We start from the raw sequence: 21,414 nt of genomic DNA, 5'->3' as shown, positions 1-21,414 counted from the left end.
GACCTAGAAACTTATCCACCTTTATTTTCCTTAAAAGTGCCAGTACTTCCTCTTCTTTAATCATCATCGTTTCAGTAACTTCTCTACTTGCCACTCCCTTGGCTTCCAGGCCACATCCTGAGCACCTCCCATACAATGACACTGCTGGGGTTGGGCTAGTGGCGGCACTGAGAAGGCAGTAGTGGCGGCACTGAGAGGGGGGTGGGGTTGGCGGTGGCGGCGCTGAGCAGGGCATTGTGGCCGTGCTGAGTGGGGGTGGGGGGGGGGGGGTAGTACAACATGACGGACATCAAGACCAGCTCTCGCAAGAACGCTTTGTTGGTATTTATTTTGCTCACTGCCACCCCAAGACTGGCCAGAAAATTACTGCACTGGCTTCTTCACTAAACTTCAGCAGACTGAATAATAAGACTGAATATTCGGAATGCTCTTCTTTTTCCTCACCCCCCCCACCCCTTGGATCTTTCCACTGCCCTGAAGGTGGGGGAGGGGGGGCAGTAGCACCCTCTTTGGGAATCACTACTTTACACAGATCAATATCCATCTCCTTAGAAAAAACTAAAAACAAAATTCAAAATCTTCCCCATCTCTTCTGGCTCCATGCACAGCCCGTCCACACTCATCCTCTAGGGGACCAATTTTATCCTTCACTATTCTTTTGTTCCTAACTTATTTTCATCTGACTTGACAAAGCAATCTCATATCTCCTTATTTCTAATTTCCTTCTTTAGATTCATTTTACATTCTTTATATTCCTCTAACACCTCATTTACTTTATGCTGCTATACCTTTTGTAACCTCCCTTTCTCTGAACCATATTTCCAATAATCTTTGAAAACCAAGATTCCCTAAAACTTTTAACCTTTTCCTTCATCCTAACAGGAACATACTGTCTTGTGCCCTTAAAATTTCACTTTTGAATGCCCTCCATTTTCCTTCTACATCCTTCACATAAAACAATTTATCCCAGTCCACACCTTCCAAATCCATTCTCAACTCCTCACAATTAGCCTTTCTCCAATCAAAAAGCACAACCCTGGGTCCAGACCTATCTTTCTCCATAATATTTTTGAAACCAATAGAATTGTGATCACTGGACCCAAAGTGCTCCCCATCACACACCTTCATCACCTGACCCATCTCATTTCCTAATAGCAGATCGAACACTGCCCCCTCTCTAGTTGGTGCCTCTATATATTGATGTAGAAAACGATCCTGCACACATTTAACAAGCTCAAAATCATCGATTCCATTTTACAGTATGGGCATCCCAGTCAATGTGTGGAAAGTTAAAAAGTACCACAATCACAACCCAGTGCTTACTGCAAATATCTGCTATTTCTTTACAGATTTGCTCCCCTAGTCCCCTCTCCAAATTAAGTGGTCTATAATACACCCCCATACGTGTTACCATTTCTTTCCCACTCCTCAATTCCACCCATAATGCTTCTCTAGACGAGCCCTCTAATCTATCTTTCCAAAGCACTGCTGTAATACTCTCTAACAACCAATGCAACACCTCCCCCTCTTGTTCCCCCTACTCTATCACACTTGAAGCAATGAAATCCTGGTATGTTTAGTTGCCAATCACACCCCTCCTGCAGCCATGTTTCACTGATGGCTACCACATCATAATTCCAAGTATCTATCCATACTCTAAACTCATCTACTTTTCTCACAATGCTCCTAGCATTGAAATGAATACATTTAAGAAAATCTCCTTCTCTTGCTCTCTGTTGATTACTAATGGTATATACAACTTCTCTTTTCAATTTCATCCTTCTCCCCTACATCTATTCTTTCACTCGGTTTCCATTCCCCCTTCATATCCAGTTTAAACCCACCGGAGCCACACAGCAAACCGTCCTATAAGAATATTTGTCCCTTTCCAGTTAAGGTGTAAACTGACCTGCCGGAACTGTTCCCACCTTCCCTGGAATGTTGCCCAATTATCTACAAATCTAAAGCCCTCCTTCTTGCACCATGTTTTCAGCCACATGCTTAACTGCACTATCTTTCTATTTCTTACCTCACCTGCACGTGGCACTGGTAGCAATCTTGAGATTCCTATCCTGGAGATCCTGTCCTTTAACCTAGTGCCTAGCTCCCTAAACTCACCCTGCCTAACCTCCGCACCCTTCCTTCCCACGTCATTAGTCCCTCTCCCCTCAGTATACCTTGGACTCGATCTGTAATATCCCATATCCTTGCACCAGGGAGGCAACATACCATCCAAGATATCCAAACCTCCTCAGAACCTTCCATCTGTACCCCTAAATATAGAATCCCCTATCAGAATCCCATATCTCCTCTTATCCCTTCCCTTCTTACTCATAGGACCAGACTCCATGCCAGAGACCTGATCACTATAACTCATCCCTGGTACCTCAATAGTAGCCAAAGCAGAATATTTGTTCTTCAGGGGAACGCCCACCAGAGAACCCTGCTCTGCCTGTCTGTTACCTTTCCTCCTAACTGTAATCCAACTGCCCTCCTCCTGACAATTTTAAGTATAACATTATCCCTATAGGTACTATCTATTACCCCCTTGGCCTCCCAAATGCTCCTAAGCCCATCCAGCTCAGCTCCAATTCCACCTGAGAACTTACTCACATCATAACACATTCTCTGTTTACCATAGCAACTGCTTCATTTGCTTTCAGATGTGATAATTTACTTTAATGAAAGACAAGAAAACAGAGGCAAAATGCTAATGATGTTGTCAGCAGCAGAAAACGAAACAGGTAACACAATGCAAGTTATCTTGCTTTCTGAAATCTACACAAGAGAACCTTAGAACATTACAGCACAGAAACAGACTCCTTCCAGTCTGTGCCAATCCTTTTTTTTTGCCTAGTGTCACTGACTTGCACCCAGTCCATAGGCCTCCATAAGTCTCCCATCCACGTACCTGTCCAAAATCTTCTCAAGTGATAAAATGGAGCCTGCGCGCCCCACGTTAGCTGGCACCTTATTTCACACTCCCACAATCTCTGTAGGAAGAAGTTCCCCCTAAACCTTTCCTCTTTCACCCTTAACCTATGCCCATGATTTGTATCTCATCTACCCTCAGTGGAAAAAGGCTATCTACATTTACTCTGTCCCCCTCATAATTTTAAATACTTCTATCAAATCTCCCCACATTCTTCTACATTCCAGGGAATAAAGTCTTAAGCTTTTTAACCTTTCCCTGTAATTCAGTTCCTGAAGTCCAGCAACATCCTAGTAAATTTCCAGCAGCCTCTCTCCTCAAAGACCCCCACCTCCCAGGCCATGCCCTCTTCACTCTGCTACCATCAGGAAAAAGGTTCAGGAGCCAAAAGATGAACACTCAGCGGCACAAGGACAGCTTCTTCCCCGCTGCCATCAGATTCCTGGATAATCAATGAACCAAAGACACGGCCTGACTTTTCATGCTTTATTGCTTTTTTAAAATATATTATTGTTGAAAGATGGCTCTAATATGAATATTTTCACTTTGACGCTGCTGCAACAAATTTCATCACTTGTTCATGACAATAAATTCTGTTTCTGAAATCTTCTCTGCACTCTTTCTACCTTATTGATATCTTTCCTATAGTTGGGTGACTAAAACTGCATGAAATACTCTAAATTTTGCCTCACCAATGTCTTATACAACTTTACCATAACATCCCAACTTCTATACTCAATACTTTGATTTATAAAGACAATATGCTAACATTTCTCTTTACGACCTTATCTACCTGTGACACCACTTTCAGGGAAATGTGTATTTTTATTCCCAGATATAGCCCGACCATTTACTGTGCACGCCCTTTCTAGGTTTGTCCTTCCAAAATAAAACACTTCACACTTGTCTGCATTAAATTCCACCTGCCATTTTTTTTGCCCATTTTTCTATCTGGTCCAGATTCCTCTGCACGTTTTGAAAACCTTCTTCACTGTCCACAGTGTCTCCAATCTTAGTGTCATCTACAAACTTGCTGATCCAATTTATCACGTTATCATCCAGATCATTGATATAGATAACAAATAACAATGGTCCCAGCACCAATCCCTGAGGCACTAGTCACAGGCCTCCAGTCTGAGAAGCAATCGTCCACCACTACTCTCTAGCTTCTCCCATCCAGTCAGTGTCGAATCCAGTTCACTACTTCACCATGAATACCTAACATCTGAATCTTCCCGACTAATCTCCCATGTGGGACCTTGTCAAAGGCTTTACTAAAGTCCATGTAAACAACATCCACAGCCTTTCCTTTTTCAACTTTCCTGATAGGCTTCTCAAAAAACTCTACAAGATTAGTTAATGGTCTGTACTTCTCCCCTGCTATTTTTGTTGGTCTGTATTTCTCCTCCTGTTATTTATTTTATTTAGGTGCTGCCTGCTTCTTCTCATATCTCGAAGAAGGGTTTAAGCCTGAAACATTGGTTATGTATCTATCTCCTATAGCTGCTGCAGGACTTGCTGAGTTCCTCGAACATTTCTGTGCTTTTACTACAATCACAGCACCTGCAGACTTCCATATTTCACATCCAAGTATACAAGCCTGCTGATGACACTGCATTATAGCAGCACATGTAGATATGAACTGTAGATAGAAGTAGAATGAGTGAACAATTATCCAAGTTTTCATGATAATGCAAGGAAATGATAAGAAGAATAGACAATAAAAATTTCTCCTAGTCATAAAATCAAGGATATTACCTCAAGATGATCAACAAAGTTCCAAAACATTTCTGCAGACTTTCAACCAAAACATGGATATTAGAAATTATTTCAAGTGAATCGTAAAATTCTGTAGACACGGTTGTTGAAATAAAAAAAAACACAAGATGCTGGAGAAGTTCAGCAGGTCAAAGCGTGTCCTTTATGTAGGAAAGGTAAGGGTACAGAACCAATGTTTTGGGCTTGAGCCCTTCATCTAATACATAAAGGACACGGTTTGACCTGCTGAGCTTCTCCAGTATTGTGCTTTTTTATTATTTCAAGTGAGATCAGAGTTACAGTAATATTTAATTCAAGGGAAGATCACAAGGAGCAACAGAGACCATCCCTGAGTCCTTGACTCAGGAAACCTGAAAACTCTCGGCACAATGTAAACAGTCTGAATATCATTCTCAGACATGATCCAATAAAGGAAGCTTCGACTTACACTACATTCTGTAATATATGTTGCCAAATCTTGCTCCAAGATTGATTTCTGGGCTTCAGATGCCTGAAGTTCCACATCTCTTTGCTCAAGTGCTGTTTCGAGCTCACAAAGTTTGCGCTGTAAATGGGTGACTTCTTGGTCCATCTGAAAAAAACTCTTAAATCAAATCTTATTGTAATTAGGGTAGATGCCTTACATTGCTGGTTAAATCAAGATGTTAGTAAAAATACAGAAATGCTAGAGGAACTTAGCAGGTTTTGCAGCGTCCACAGGAGGTAAAGACACATTACTGGCATTTCGGGTCTGAGCCCTTGCTCAAGGTAAGAGCAAAAAGCAGACAGGGGCCGATATTAAAAAGGCTGGTGAAAAGGGACGAATGAGAGAGAGAAGAGTACAGAACAACAGACAGAAGGTGTTAATTGGATATGATGAGGACAGGAGAGAGAAAAGGTGAGAATTGACTGGGGGGGGGTGGTTTTTGCCTCTGTGAAAGGAGACATGGGGAGTAGAGAAGGAGAGAGAAAGAGAGAGAGAGAGCGAGAGCGAGAGCGAGAGAGAGAGAGAGAGAGCGAGAAGGAAGAAAGAAACATAAGTAAAGGTGGGTGCTAACAGAAACTGGAGAAGTTGATGTTAATGCATCCAGTTGGAGGGTGCCCAGATGGAATATTCTTACATTTTGTGAGTGGTCTCAGTCTGGCAGTGCATGAGACTATGGATAGAGGGGATAGCAAGAGAATGGGGCAAGGAACTGAAATTAGTTGCCACTGGGAGATCCACACTATTGCGACGGACAGAGTCAAAGTGCTCAACAAAGCAATCTCCCTGTCTGGTCCAGTCTCTCCAAAATAGAGGAGATCACAACATGAGCACTGGATACAGAAGATGACCCCTGCGGATTCATATGAAGTCTTACTTCATTTGGAAGAAGTGTTTAGGGCCCTGAAAGGTGGTGAGGCAGGAGGTATGGTTGCAAGGGTTTTACTCACATTTTACTCCATAAATAAAGATATTGTAACATTTCAAACTCAATGGAAACTGGTTATTACAGAGGAGGAAAACTGACTGGAAAGATCTTAGAAAGTTGGGACTACAATGAGAGCTCAGTATTATTTCAAAATTTTAGCATCAACGATGCAAATTTTCACTACAACATTGTAATGCACTAATTTCCTTAATCCTGTGACTCTCACACAAATCATTTGCATCATTTTGCCCTCATACAAAGACCATGTGACACAGATTTCCTGCATGTACCCCAGTTTTTAACGTGTAACTGAAGTAATTGCTATATTTTCATATATAAAGCTTCACGATTTATTTCTAAGAAGCAAACTCTCATAATTATTGAGGTTTGAATGTTCAGGAATATTCTAATTTTATGCTGTTTTTGGCTCAGACAGACGTTTTCTCCCCCAAGTTTCCCCCTGCCAAGGGTACCAAGATATCATTCTTATTTTTGTATAACACAATTCAAAAGGTAGATATTCAATCCATTATGAATGACCTAATCTTTAGAAAAAGCCAAGATCTTTCACCATAACCATTTTAATCGAGTATTTATTTAATTCCCTTTTGAATGTGGTATTTGTCACTCTCTAAGCAGCAAATTCATCATAACAATTTGCCACAGAAAATCTCTGCATCCTTATATCAATGCTTTTCATAATCACCGTCTTCTGGTTACTGATCTGTCACCAAAAATATTCCTTCTACAAAATAAACACATTAACTTTGGTCACTTCTAGTAGACTTCCTCTACTGAGGAGGTGAACCAGAATTGTTCTACTCTCTCTACAAAAGTAGTATTTTTCTTACTGCCATTCTACTAGCTGACACAGTTAGTGCAGCACAATTACTGCACCATCGATCCGGGTCTGAATCCAGCGCTGTCTGTAAAGAGTTTGTACATTCTCCCCGTGTCCACTTGGTTCCTCCAGGTGCTCTGGTTTCCACGGTAAAGGGGTTGTAGGCTAATTGAATGGCATGGACTGGGAAGGCCAGTTAGCAGGCTGGATGTCTCTACATTTTTTAAAAAATTTAAAATTTACATTCCATTTATGTTCTCTTAATGGTCTTAATATTCTTTCTCAAAGTTTGACACAGTATTCTAGCCAAGGTCTAAAAATAAATAATTTACTCCTTTGGATTTGTATGCCCTGCCCCACAATTTATAGAACAAAGAAAGCCATACATCCTGTTAATTAATTTTCCAACTTGTTCTGATTCTTCACATAATGCCAATACAGGAACAATAATGAAACTGCCATTGTCCCTGTTTTACAATCTCTTTAAAGTTATACCAAAGTCAAGGTGTAGAGTTAGCTTGTGTGGAGATTAAACAAAATAGCAGGAACAGAAATTCACTGGCTGAAGTATCTACAAGCTCACAATGAGCATAAATCATGAAATGATGGGGGCTTACACATAGGGTGACAAAATAATAGTGAATAATTTAAAACTTCACATGGATGAGAGAAATCAAACTGACAGAGACAGTCTAGAGGAAGAATTCACAGTAACTATTTGGGATAATTTCTTAGGATAATATGTTGTGAAACCAACCAGGTAACAGGCTACATTACATCCAGTTTTGCAATGAAACAGGATAATTATTGATCTCATATTAAAGTATACTCTGGGGAAGAGTGACCATGTCTTGATTAATTTTATATTCATTTTGAGAGTATGACTGAAACAAATGTCTTAAACTATTTACTTTTTAAGCACAATTACAAAGGTGTTAGATAATTCAGAAATAGATTAAAAGACACAAGTGGATGATTAGTGTGTGGAATTTCAGAATTCTCAAAAAAGGAACTATTTTTATTGAGAAGTAAAGACTCCAAGAGAAGTTTGATCCAACCATAGCTAACAAAGGGATAGAAAGAATTTTATTAAAGAAAAGATGTACAATGTTGTGAAGATTAATGGCAAATTACAAGATTGGAAACCTTTAGAAACAAGCAAAGGTTAACAAAATAAAAATAAACATGGAGAAAATGGATGATAAGAACAGACTGATATAAAATTTAGAAGCCCAGATCTATAAGCACGTAGAATATAAGACCATAAATGTTGACACCAAGAGGCTAAGACAAAGGATACAAGAAATGAGGAAATAGAAGTGACTTCAAAAACAAATACAAAATATTTTTCTCAATGGAAGATACTCAAAACATTTGAGTGATAGAAATATAGGTATCAAGATAGGTGGATGCATTAATTTTTATTTCAAATAAATTCTCTAGATTCTAGAAAGGCCCCAGCAGAGTTGAAAGGAGGCACTAAAAAGCCAGAAAAATGTTGGAATCCATAATAACATCAGATTATGTAAAAAACATAATAAATTATACTGACTCTTTTAAATAATGAGAATAGAAAATTGTTTCTGACATACTTATTAATTTCTTTACAGATTTAATATACAGAATAGATAAAGAGGAAACAATTCTAAATGGGGAGAAAATTTAAAATACCCAGATGCAAAAGGACCTGGGAGTCCTCGTGCAGGAGAGCCTGAAGGTAAACTTGCATGTTGGGTCGCTGGTAAAGAAGGCAAATGCAATGCTGGCATTCATTTTCAAAAGGAACAGAATTCAAGAGTAGGGATGTGATGTTTTGAGGCTTTATAAGACACTGTTAAGATCTCAGTTTCTCGTTCAAGAAAGCAAGTGCTGACAATGGAGAGGGTTCAGAAGATGTTCACAAGGTTGATTCTGGGAATGAAATGGTTATCACATGAGGAACGTTTGACAGCTCTTGGCCTGCACAAGTTGGGCTTTAGAAGAATGAGGGAGGGAAATCTCTGAAACATTTTAAATGTTGAAAGGCATGGACAGAGTAAATGTAAAATGGTTGTTTTCCATGGTGGGAGAGTCCAAAACAAGAGGGCACAACTTCGGGATTGAATGCAGAAGAATTTATTTAGCCAGAGGGTGGTAAATCTGTGGAATTTGTTGCCACAGGCAATCATTGGGTGTATTTATGGCAGAGATTGATAAGTTTTGATTAGCCAGGGTATCAAACGTTATGGGGAGAAGACTGGGCAGTAGAGCGGGGTGGGAAAACGGATCAGCTCATGATTGAATGGCGGGCCAGGCTCGATGGGCTGAATAGTCTAGTTCTGCTCCTATGTCTTATGGTCTTAATTTATGCTTAGTATATGGGTTTCCATCAAGCATTTAGCAGATACTGCATAAAAGTTAAGAGCTCATGGCATTAGGAGTGTTATATTCGCATGGATAAAGAACTTGTTAACCTACAAAATATAGAGTTAGGATAAATGGTTTATGTTCAGGTTGACAAGCCTCAGGGATCAGAGCTGGGCCCCAACACTTTACAGTCCATATCAATGGCTTACATGAAATTGTCAAGTGCATGATGGTCAAAATTGCTAATCATATAAAGATGGCTAGTAAAGCAAGTTGTAAGAAGGTCACATTGTCTCTGGCAAGGAATAAACAGATTAAGTGGGCAAAAATATGCAAATAGCTACAAAGAAAATCTCTCTGTATTTTGTCCCTCATATACCTTATGACATGTATCCTGTGATTCCAGCAATTCTTTATTCTTTAACAGCAGCTTTTTTTCCAGAGAGTTAGTTTTAGCTGGTGATTCCATCAGTGAAGTTACAGACCTAAAAAAAATTAAGATTTGATTATTGATTGACACCCAAGAACAATTGTCAGATGCATTTATTTTATGATGCTGTTTTTAAACAAGTTACACATTAGTGCATTAAACAAGAATACAGGGGTCCTTCGAAGAGCTTGAACATTGAGCCATTTAGATATAATTCCTTGTCATAGATGAAATTTAGAGGATTTCATCAATAATAAAAATAAACCTAAACTTGAATACAACCAGGTTTTCAAGTTCATTTGAAAAAAATTGATCTTTAAATTTCCTTTTGATAACATTAGAGTATTAGTCCATCAAACTCATTCAAGTGAAACAAAGAAGTTTGCAGGCACTGTGATTGTAGTAAATTCATAAAAATACTGAAGAAATGCATCAAGTCCTACAGCGTCCACAGGAGGCAAAGATACACAACCAAGGTTTTGGGCCTGAGACCTTTAAAGTTCAGAATTACTGTCAGACCTGACATCACATACAACCCTGAGATTATTTTTTGTGCAGGCCAGGCAGAATTTCTACTTATTCCTTGTGCAAAAAAAACTGTACTGAAGATATATATATATATATATACAAAAGAGAGAAATGTAAACAAATTGACTGTGCAGTACCGAAAAATATATATATTCCGTAATAATGTGCAATGAGTCCTTAAATGAGACTGATTCAGTTTGTTGTCCAATGGTAGAGGAGTAGCAACCGTTTCTAAACCTGGTGGTATGAATCTTGTGGCACCTATAGCTCTTTCCTGGTGGCAGCAGAGAGAACAGAGCATGTCCTGGGTGTGGATCCTTGATGATTGCTGCTGCTCTCCAACAGCAGTGTTCCATTAGATTTTCTCAATGGTAGGGAGAATATTGCCTGTGATGTACGGGCTGTGCCCACAAACTCTTGCAGGGCTTTCCACTCAGAGGCATTTGTGCCCCAATATGCATATTTGTGCCCCATGATGCAACCGGTTAGCACACTTACAATTACCCATCTGTAGAAGTTGGCCATGTTTTTCGATGTCATACCAAACTGCAAACTCTTGAGGAAATAGAGGTCCTGACATGCTTTCTTCACAATGACATTAGCATGTTGGATCCAGGAAAGGTCCTCCGAAACTTTGACTCCCAGGAATTTAAATTTGCTCATCCTCTCCACCTCTGATCCCCCAATGATCACTGAATCGTACGCCTGTGGTTATCCCTTCTAAGGTCTACCATCGGCTCCTTGGATTTGGTGAAACTGAGTGAGAGGTTGTTGTTGGTGTACCATTCAGCCATGTTTTCAATTTCCCTCCTGTATGCTGACTCATTGCCCCTCTTTATACAACCCACTACTGTCAAATGGTCTGCAAATGGTGTTAATGTCACACCGAGCCACACAGTCATAACTTTAAAGTGAGTAAAGCAGGGGAATAAGAAAAAAACCATTGTTGTTTGTTGTCTACATCAATGATCTGGATGATAATGTGGTAAATTGGATCAGGAAGTTTGCTGATGACACAAAGATAGGAGAAGTTGTGGACAGCGAGGAAGATTTTCAAAGCTTGCAGAGGGATCTAGACCAATTGGGAGAATGGGCCAAAAAAGTGGCAGATGGAGTTTTATGCAGACAAATGTGCGGTGATGCATTTTGGAAGGGCAAACAAAGGTAAATGGTTGGGCACTGAGGTGTGCGGAGGAGCAAAGAACTCTGGGAATATAGATACATATAACTGTTTACAGCGTGGAAACAGGCCATGTCGGCCCTTCGAGTCCGCGCCAGTTCACTTGAACAACCTCACTAGCTTCCCCCTCCCACTCTCCACCCAAAACCCTTCAACCCCCTCACACCCAACCTTCTCTTAAATGACAGAAGGAACCCTGCTGCAACTATCTTTTTTGAAAGATCACTCCATTCTCCCATCACTTTGAGTGAAAAAGCATCCTCTAACATTTCCTTTTGTTCCAACCTCCCCTGTCCTCAGGGGAAAGAATCTATTTATGTCTAGTCTATCTATTCCCTTCATAATTTTAAATACCTCTATCAAATCCCCTCAGCCAACTACATTCCAATGAATAAAGTCCCAGTCTCCTTAATCTTTCTCCGTAATCAAGATGCTGTAAACCAGGTAACATCCTTGTAAATCTTTTCTGCACCCTCTCCACCTTATCTATATCCTTTCTATAATTTGGAGACCAGAACTGAACACAATACTCCAAATCTGGCCTCACCAATGCCTTAAACAGCTGCAGCATCACTTCCCAGCTCCTATACTCTATACTATGATTTATGAAGGCCAGCATACCATATGCCTTCTTAACCACCCTGTTCTCATGGGAATCCACCTTCAATGAACTCTGTACCATAACCCCCAGGTCCATCTGTTCCACTGGGTACCTCAATGCCCTCCCCTTAACTGCATATGTCCTATTTTAGTTAGTTTTTCAGAAATGCAGCACCTTGCACTTTTCTTCATTAAATTCCATCTGCCATCTTTCAGCCCACTCTTCCAAACAAACCAAATCCTTCTGTAATCCAAGAAAACTTTCCTCACTATCCACCACTCCTCTATTTTCATATCATCTGCATATTTGCTTACCCAGTTAACCACACCCTCCTCCAAATTCTTGCAATATTTTTCCACTGTTGGGCAAAAAATACAAAATTTTCATGAAGTTCTTTGGCTATCCCTGCTTTTTTCTTAGCACACCAAATAACTGTTGTTTCCTGAAGGTGGCAGGTGGCATCACAGATGGACAGGATTGTAAATAAAGCGTTTGGCATCTTAGCCTTTATAAATCAAAGTATTGAGTATAGGAGTTGGGATGTTATGGTTGAAGTTGTTTAAGACATTAATGAGGCCAAATTTGGAATGTTGTGTGCAGTTCTGGTCGCCAAACTACAGGAAGATTGAAAGAGTACAGAGAAGATTTACTAGCATGTTGCCGGGTCTTCAGGAGTTGTGTTACAGGAAAAGATTAAACAGGTTAGGACTTTATTCCTTGGAATGAAGAAGAATGATAGGAAATTTAATAGAGGTTAACAAGATTAAAGATTCCATTATTGTCATGTAATACTACATTTAGAATGTATTATGCATGAAATTCTTTAACTTTGTCTATCATAAGGAAGTCAGAGAGTCGCCACTTTGTCCAGCACCCCTCACATAAATAAGGAATGAACTGCGACCCCAGGATCACAAGACCGGTGCTCTAACTACTGAGCTATTGGAGCCTTATGAGAGGTATAGACAGAGTGGATGCAAGTAGGCTTTTTCCACTTAGATTGGGAGAGATAAATACAAGGGTCATAGTTTTAAGCTGAAAGGAGAAAAGTTTGAGGAAACGTTAGGGCAAAGTTCTTCACTCAGAGAGTGGTGGGAGTGTGGAATGGGCTGCCCATCTGATGTGATGAATGTGGACTCGACCTTGAGTTTTAAAAATAGATTGGATGGATACGGATGGGAGAGGTCTGGAGCTTTAGAGTGGGGGCAGGTCAGTGGGACTAGCGAAATAGTGGTCGGCATAGACTAGAAGGGTCGAATGGCTGACTGCTTTCAGTGCTGTAGTGTTTTATGGTTTCTATGGTTCTAAAAGATCATAGCCCAGTGGCACACAGGTACTGATGGAGATTGTGGAAATGTTCTTACCAATCATTACTGATTGATGTCTGGAGGTGAGAAAATCTAGGATCCAATGACACAGTGGGGTATTTAGACCCAGGTCTTGAGTTTGCTGATCAGTTTTGAGGGGATGACGGTGTTGAATGTCGAATTATAGTCGATAAAGAGCATCCTGATGTATGTGTCTTTGTTGCCCAGGTGTTCCAGGGCTAGGTTAGAAGCAGTGGGATGAAGGTATGAGCAAAAAACAGTCAGATACCTGAATAAAAAGATGTGGGAGTAGAGAACAAGGGGCAGGGAGAGGAGCATAGGCCAATAGCCAAGAGACCATAGGTGAACATGGATAGGAGGGCAGGAGAGAAAAGCTAATAATTGATTGGAGGAGATGGGATAGCTCTATGAATGCGGAGATAGAAGAAAGATGATGGAGTGATAGGGAAAGAGAGGCAAGGGGAGGAAAGCTGGAGGAAAATGAGACATAGGGATAAGGAATGAGAGATAAGGGGAAATGGGGGGGGGAGGGGCATTACAGAAACCAGAGAAATTTATGTTAATGCCGCCTGTTTGGGGGAACACCTGCTTGTTCTTTACTCATACCTTGACAAAGGGCTCAGGCCCAAAACATTGCCCAGCTCCACCATTTACCTACAGCTCTTTGTGATTTCCCTACACTTTCTCCTCAAACTCCTGCTGACTACTGGGGAGAAATAAGAGTATAATTTCCACATTATCCTCTTTAGGTACTGTTATGACATTTGCCCTAATCATCACTGTATTTCTTCCTCACCACCCCCCACCCACCTCTCTTAACTCCACTGTTATCAAGCCAAAAGCATCAGCACAATGTAATATAGAGCTGCCAGTCATGCTCATCCCTCAACCATGTTTTTGTACGGGCAAAAATGCCACATGCCAATCCTTGTTCTGAGTTAATCTGCCTTACCATTAAAATGAATGCAATTTACACCATCAAACCTATCCTGCCCTTGCCTGGCCTGCTTAATGCACTCTACCTTTTATATTTGCTTCATCTTTCACATGCAATATACACCTGTCATCCTGTCAGATGAGTTTAACCCTTCCTGAGTAACTCCAGCAAACTTTCCCACCATTATTGGTCCCACTCAAGTTCAGATAAAACCAGGCCTCTATGAAATGTCAAACCTGAACACATCACCCAAGTATTGTTGTTTTCATAAATGGAAACTTTAATTGCAAAAATACAATGCCAAAAACTCAGCAGGTCACAGAGCGTAGTGTGATTTGCCAAGTTTCTCTGGCATTGTGCTTTTACGACAATCACTGCATCTCCAGATTTTCATGTTTCACTCTAGCATTAATTGCAAGACTTGCATTAAAACTTGATAACAATAAAAACAAAAATGTAGAAGAAATGTCATAGAATAGTTACCATTTAGTCTGTTGAATTGATACTGTGAAAACTAGCTAGTTCTCCTACCTCCTCAAGAGAGCAATTCTTTCCATTTATCGGTAAATACTATTCTGATACAATTGAGTCTGCCTCTTTTACTATCCTTGGGAGTGCAGTCCATATCCCAACTAATTACATAAAAGTCTGCAGACACAGTGATTGAAGTAAAATCACAATGTTGGGAAACTCAGCAGATCAAACAATGAACTTTAGAGAACAAAATAAAGATACATAACCAATGTTTCGGGCTTGAGCTCTTCATCAAGGGGGAGAGGCAAGAGAGAACAGTACCACAGGCAGGAAGTAATTGGTGGATAAGAGAGGGAGTGCACACCAGTGTACAATGGGAGGTGGGGGGATGTCCTCCCTCACTTACCTACCTATTACCTCTTGCCTGGGGGACTGTGTTCCTCCTCCTGTCCATCTCTCCCCCCGCCCCCACAACCATTTAATTCAGGCACCTACCTACATTTTGTTCATACATTGATGAAGGGGCTCAAGTCTGAAATGTTGGTTATGCATCTTTATCTGTTTGACCTGCTGAGTTTCTCCAGCATTTAATTTTTACTTTAAGTACTGAGTAATTCTTTTTATATCCTCAACATTTCCAAAGTTTACTCCATCAGAGATTAAATAGACTGGCCTAGAGACACTAAATTTATACTTATACTTTAAAAAAAAGTTAACTTTCCAGTCCTCAGGTTATGTCTTGGTGCCTATGGGTGTGTGGAAAGGTTGTACGTAGGGTCCCTGTAATTTCATCATTTATTTCCCTCAGCCACACAGCTGTATTCCATCTGGATCATGTGACTTAGCTGCTTGAAAAACAGATAATCTTAGTATGAGAACAATTTAAATGCTGGAAATTATCAGATGAGGCAGCTTTTCTCGATCTTTCTCTTTATCACTGTTTTATCCCATACAGTTTCTCATCGACAAATTTGCTTGCTGAAATTCCAGTCTTCATTTGTAAAGGTCATTGTAAAAATCAGTGCAAGTTTTTCAGCCACAAACTGACTTTCCTTTGAGACCTTCTTGTTCGACAACTTTCTTATTGTTTTAATGCCTACAAAATAATTTTGGATTCCCTTTTATGATTGACAGCAATCTTTTCTCATACATTTATTCTCCCTCACTTATTTCCTCCTTTTTGAGAACATGGCTCATGGTAAAAGTATTAATCTTACATCCATAAATATTTCCCCTCCACACCCTCTTGTTTGATTTTCCATCTGTTTAGATATCCAAGTAGTTTGGGCTTTAATTACCGTACCTTCTTCAATGTAAAAGTTCCTTGGCAGTGACTAAATCATTCCCCCCTTCCTCTCACCCTACTTCGCGAATTATTCAATATGACATTTTCTTACTGAGGCTAGCTCTATTCTCATCCCATTGAGATGGGCCTTCTTCCAACAGACTACTTTACTTTGAAGTTGTCCATATCTTTGTCTGTACCCATCCCTTTGATATTTCCCAGCTAACACCCACTTCACTTGACCAGTTTCCTTCCAAGAACTAAATTCACCAACCCTGCTCTCCTTGTTGAACAAAACCAACACACTAATCATAAAACTTCCTGTTCTTTAAAAATGTCTCGTTGTTTAAGTTACATTATTACCTCTTCGCTCCAGCGTCTGTTAGGAGAGATGGTCTATTTTTACTATTCTGTGGCTTTTGCCATTTTCCTGAAAAATTACTCAGAACCTTTTCCACTAGATCCCACTGTTAATGTTCCACAGCTCCTGATATCCACTTTCTCTCCAGCAATGCAATATCAACACAGCCACTCTATTCCCTGTCTTTCCTTTCCCATGTTTTCAGATTTCCTTGTATCCAGGTATATCTTGAACTTTATTACTGCCATGATATAATTTATTGTGGTTAATTACACCTGATGCTTATCATAGAACCGTAGAACCATAGAACATTACTGCACAGAATCAGACTCCTCATCCCTTCTAGTTTGTGCCAAACTATTATTCTGCCTGATCCACAAACCTGCTCCAAGTCCATACACCTCCATACCCCTCCCATCCATGTTCCTGTACTAATTTTTCTTAAATGTCATTCCACAGTCCCACCACTCTGTGTGAAGAAGTTCCCCCTAATGTTTCCCTAAACCTTTCCCCTTTCACCCTGAACCCATGTTCCCTGGTTTGTATCTCACCTACCCTCAGTGATAAAAGCCTATTTGCATTTACTCTATCTATACCCATCATAATTTGTTAATATCAATCAAATCTCCCTTCATTCTTCTATGTTTCAGGGAATAAAGTCCTAACCTGTCCAGCTTTTCCCTGTAACTCAGTTCTTCAAGACCTGGTAACATCCTCATAAATCTCCTTTTCACTCTTTCAGTCTTTTTGATATCCTTCCTGTAGTTAGGTGACCAAAACTGCACCTAATACCTCAAATTTGGCCTCACCAATGTCATTTACAATTTCACCATAACATCCCAACTCCTAGACTCCATACTTTGACTTAAGAAGGCCATGTGCCAAAACCTCTCTTTACGACCCCATCTACCTGTGATGCCACTTTCAGGGAATTATGTATTGGTAGTCTTTAATCCTTCTTTTCTACTGCACTCCTCAGTGGTCCATCATTTACCATGCATGTCCTACCTTGGTTTGTCCTTCCAAAGTGCAATGTCACATTTATCTGCATTAAATTCAATCTGTCATTTTGCAACCCATTTTTATTGCTGTTCCAGATCCCTCTCAAGTCTTGAAAACCCTTTTCCCTGTCCACTACACCTCCAATCTTTGTCTCATCTGTGAACCTGCTGATGCAATTCACCACATTACCATCCAGATCATTGATATAGATGACAGATAACAGACCCAGGCCCAATCCTTGAGGTACATCACTAGTCATAGGCCTCCAGTCAGAGAGGCAATCATCCATTACCACTCTCTGGCTTCTCCCATAAAGCCAATGTCCAATTCAATTTATTACCTTACCATGAATACTGAGCTACTGAAACTTCCTGCCTAACCTCCCATGCAGAACCTTGAAAAAAAAGGCCTGACCAAAGTTCACATAAACAACATTCACAGCTTTACCTTCAACAACATTCCTGGAAACCTCTTCAAAAAAATTCCACAAGATTAATTAAACACTTATCAGACACAAAGCCACATTGACAATCCCTTATCAGTCCCTATCTATCCAAATACTCCCATCTCTTAGAACACTTTATTTTACTTATTGCATGTGTTTAATTATTTCAGGTATTATTGCATTTTCTCTTACTCTTGTCCTATACAAAAACTTCCTATTTCTTTTTCTATAGCTATTTATCTCTTGCTTTATCTTGGGAACCATTTTTGCTCCTTTTTAATACTGCTTGTTGCTTCCCTTCCCTCAGCTTCTCCTCTCCCTATAATATGAGCAAACCTCCTTGCAAGTACATTAGTTCCCAGCTCAAATGAAGTGCAATCCATCTGGCCTGCATAGGTCCCACCTCCCACAGAACTGGTCCCAGTTTTTCAGGAATCTAAAACCCACCCTCCTGCACCAATGCCGCAGCCATACATTTATCTACACTTTCCTCCTGTTACACTTACTAGCACTTGGCACTATGAGTAATCAACACCTTATTAGTTTTGATGATCCACTTTAAAAAAAAAAATTTTATTAAATTTTCCATGCATGTATCATGTCAAAATATAATAATGTAATCATATCACATCTATTATACATCTATTATAAAATCCCAAAAAGAAAATAAAAACCCCACTAAACACATCCCCCCCACCCCCCCAATAATAACCTCAATAGGGTTAGAAAAGAAAGAAGGAAGAAAAAGAAAAAAATTAGTAAAGAAACAGACCTTTCACTCGATTCTAACCTTTTTCAATTTTATTTGTTTATTTGTTCCAAGGAGTGACACGAGGTTTAGGGAAAGCCCATTTTCAAATTTATACTTGCAATATGTAAACATGGGCACCAAATTTTCAAAAATATATCATAGTTATTTCTTAAGTTATACATAATCTTAAGAGTTATACAGCTATGAATTTCTGCATGCCATTTTTCCAAACCTAAATGAGAATCCGATTTCCATTTCACTGCTATACATTTTCTTGCGACTACTAATGCAATTTTTACAAATTCTTTTTGATATAAATTCAGTTTCAATTTTGGTGTTATCCCTGAAATATTACCCAGTAAAAATAACATTGCATCCTGTGGATATTTAACTCCTGAGATTTACTCCAAAAAAGTTCCTAATTCTGTCCAAAATGGTCTCAATTTTGAACATGACTGTGTAGAATGTAAAAAAAGTACCAATCTCTTGGCTACATCTAAAACATTGATCTGAAAGATCTGATTTCAATCTATTTAATTTTTGCGGGGTAAGATATAGTTGACGTAAAAAATTATACTGAATCAATCTATATCTAACATTTATTGTATTTGTCATACGATCTAGACATCGTTCCAACCAATTTTTCTCCCCAAAAATAATATTTTAATCTGTCTCTCATCATTTTCTAGAACTATGAAATTCCCTGCTTTTGAGTTCCCTTTTGCCATAATAATACACACCTGAAATAAATTTCTTAATAAATCTACCACAAATCAAGGTTTCTATTTCACTACTTTTAGGTAATAATATTGTTGGACCCAATTTACTTCGTAAATATACTTTGATAACAAAATGTTGTATTATTTTATATCCTATATTTATTTTTAATTGTTCAAATGACATTAAATTTCCTCCTTCATAACAATCTTCTACATTTTTAATTCCCTTAGAGAACCAAATATTCAAAAGTCATAAAATATGTAAGGAAATGTCTTGGAAAGGTAAAGATGTTGAGGGTTTCCCTACAAAAATTAACATGGATATATGAACTTGGAGGTCTACAACGTCCAAATTAAAAAAAAATTATTATAAAGCAACACAAATGAGATTTCTCTTTTCAAAGAGGGGGAGAAATTAGCATGGATTAAGATAGAGATGGAAAAAAAATAGAAGATTTTATATATAAATGGGAACCGAGAATAATATTTGGTGTCAGGGAAACTCCACTATTGAAGTATTTGATTAATATGATATAAAGTAAATACTGTACTAAAATGGGAACAAGGAACCCTGGATTATCTAAAATCCCTTTGAATCAAAATAGACATCCCATTTACAATGAATAATTGATGATCCATTTCTGAACCACTTTCCAAACTTTAAATTCTACTTGCAGAATTGTTAACCCATTATCTACATATTTCACTTGAGTCAATGTGCATACTGATTTCTGCATGCTCATCTTTTCCCTAAAACATTAAACACTCCTGTCCCCTTGCTCGTTCTCATTAATCCTGCAAAATATATTCTTCATATATTTTCTTGTTTCTTTCTTAATGATACTACTAAATCTGAACAAGGGGACAGGAGTGTTCAATGTTTTAGTTCAAGAATGATGCATCATATTTCCTGCTTTAAGTTATAGTAGGGTGCGGAGGGTGGGAAAATGAAAATGTCACTGTGTATATATTAATACTGAATATTTGTATATATTGTTACTGATGTGGTTCATGGTGAAGTATTAAATCAAAGTTTATATAAAAAAAGAATGATGGATCAAAGTGCCTCTGGTTAATTGTTTTCTGCTTCTATTCACTGCATGGACATCTGCTACAAAATAATCCTGCAAAACAATTCTTGATAGTAGTTACTACAAATCACCTGAGAAGACAGATTGTATAAAGAGGAAAAACTCTTCTTCAGAAGAGCCAAAAGGAGTTGGCACTGTTTCTGCAGAAAGATAATATCCACAGATGAAAGTAATCTATATAATGCATTGTCAAATCATTCATTGTTCAACTTCTAAATCTGCTCATCACACTCTCACCCTAAATGGTAAACACGGCAGTAAAACCCAAGTCTCTGTGCTAAAAGTAGCCTGCGCACGATGCATGCAATTCAGGGAACTTCTGCGTGACCACGAGAGCATGAGATGTCACGTTCAAAGCACATTTCTGGGAAAAGAACAACTCTGTTGACATTAAGGTGACAATTATATAATGACTTCTTTCATTCTGATGCGTTTACAATGACAAAGGGTTTAAAAAAAAACCCAAATAACAGAGCTTTGTAGAATTATGAAAAACCAGAGGAGGCAGCGTTTGTGTCATCATCAAGTTGCACAAACATAATGGTTTTGTCCCAGTCCTCCTCCCCCAACCTGGAACATCTGATGATCAAGTGTTCTTCATTCTACCTACCAAGGGTGTTCACTGCCATTATCCTGTTGCAGTCTACATTCTGTCCCAGGTGAACATCAGACTAGCATTGGAGGGACAGAGCACTGTGATTGGCAGCCATGAGAAAGCACATTCTGATGCCTTTTCAATCATTGTATGGGACTTCAATCAGGCCAAACTGAAGAAGTTTTTAACAAACTGCCACCAACACGTCACATGCGAGACCAGAGGAACCAACACACTTGACCACTTCCACACTACCATAAAGAACGCCTACCAAACCATACCATGACTGCACTTTGGCAATTCTGATCACTTATTCTTCATCAGCTCAGCCTTCAACACTATTATTCCCCCAGCGCTGCTCAACAAGCTCCAAATCCTAGGCCCCTGCAACTAGATCA

At 39.2% G+C, this 21,414-nt stretch overlaps 1 protein-coding gene across 14 annotated transcripts in view; it reads right to left on the bottom strand.

The window, feature by feature from the left end:
- The window catches only part of LOC138761402 (citron Rho-interacting kinase-like), a 366,961-nt gene that overhangs the window by 220,591 nt on the left and 124,956 nt on the right, over positions 1-21,414 (bottom strand). For all 14 annotated transcript variants that reach the window (XM_069933435.1, XM_069933436.1, XM_069933438.1 and 11 more), the window contains 2 exons: positions 9,669-9,774; positions 5,139-5,282 (listed from right to left, as the gene is read on the bottom strand). In XM_069933435.1, coding sequence (XP_069789536.1) covers positions 5,139-5,282; positions 9,669-9,774 — 250 coding nt within the window. The remainder of the gene's footprint in view (positions 1-5,138; positions 5,283-9,668; positions 9,775-21,414) is intronic.

The sequence above is a fragment of the Narcine bancroftii genome, chromosome 4 (genome assembly GCF_036971445.1).
Source record: "Narcine bancroftii isolate sNarBan1 chromosome 4, sNarBan1.hap1, whole genome shotgun sequence".
NCBI lineage: Eukaryota > Metazoa > Chordata > Chondrichthyes > Torpediniformes > Narcinidae > Narcine > Narcine bancroftii.
This window is presented reverse-complemented; position numbering and strand designations above follow the sequence as displayed.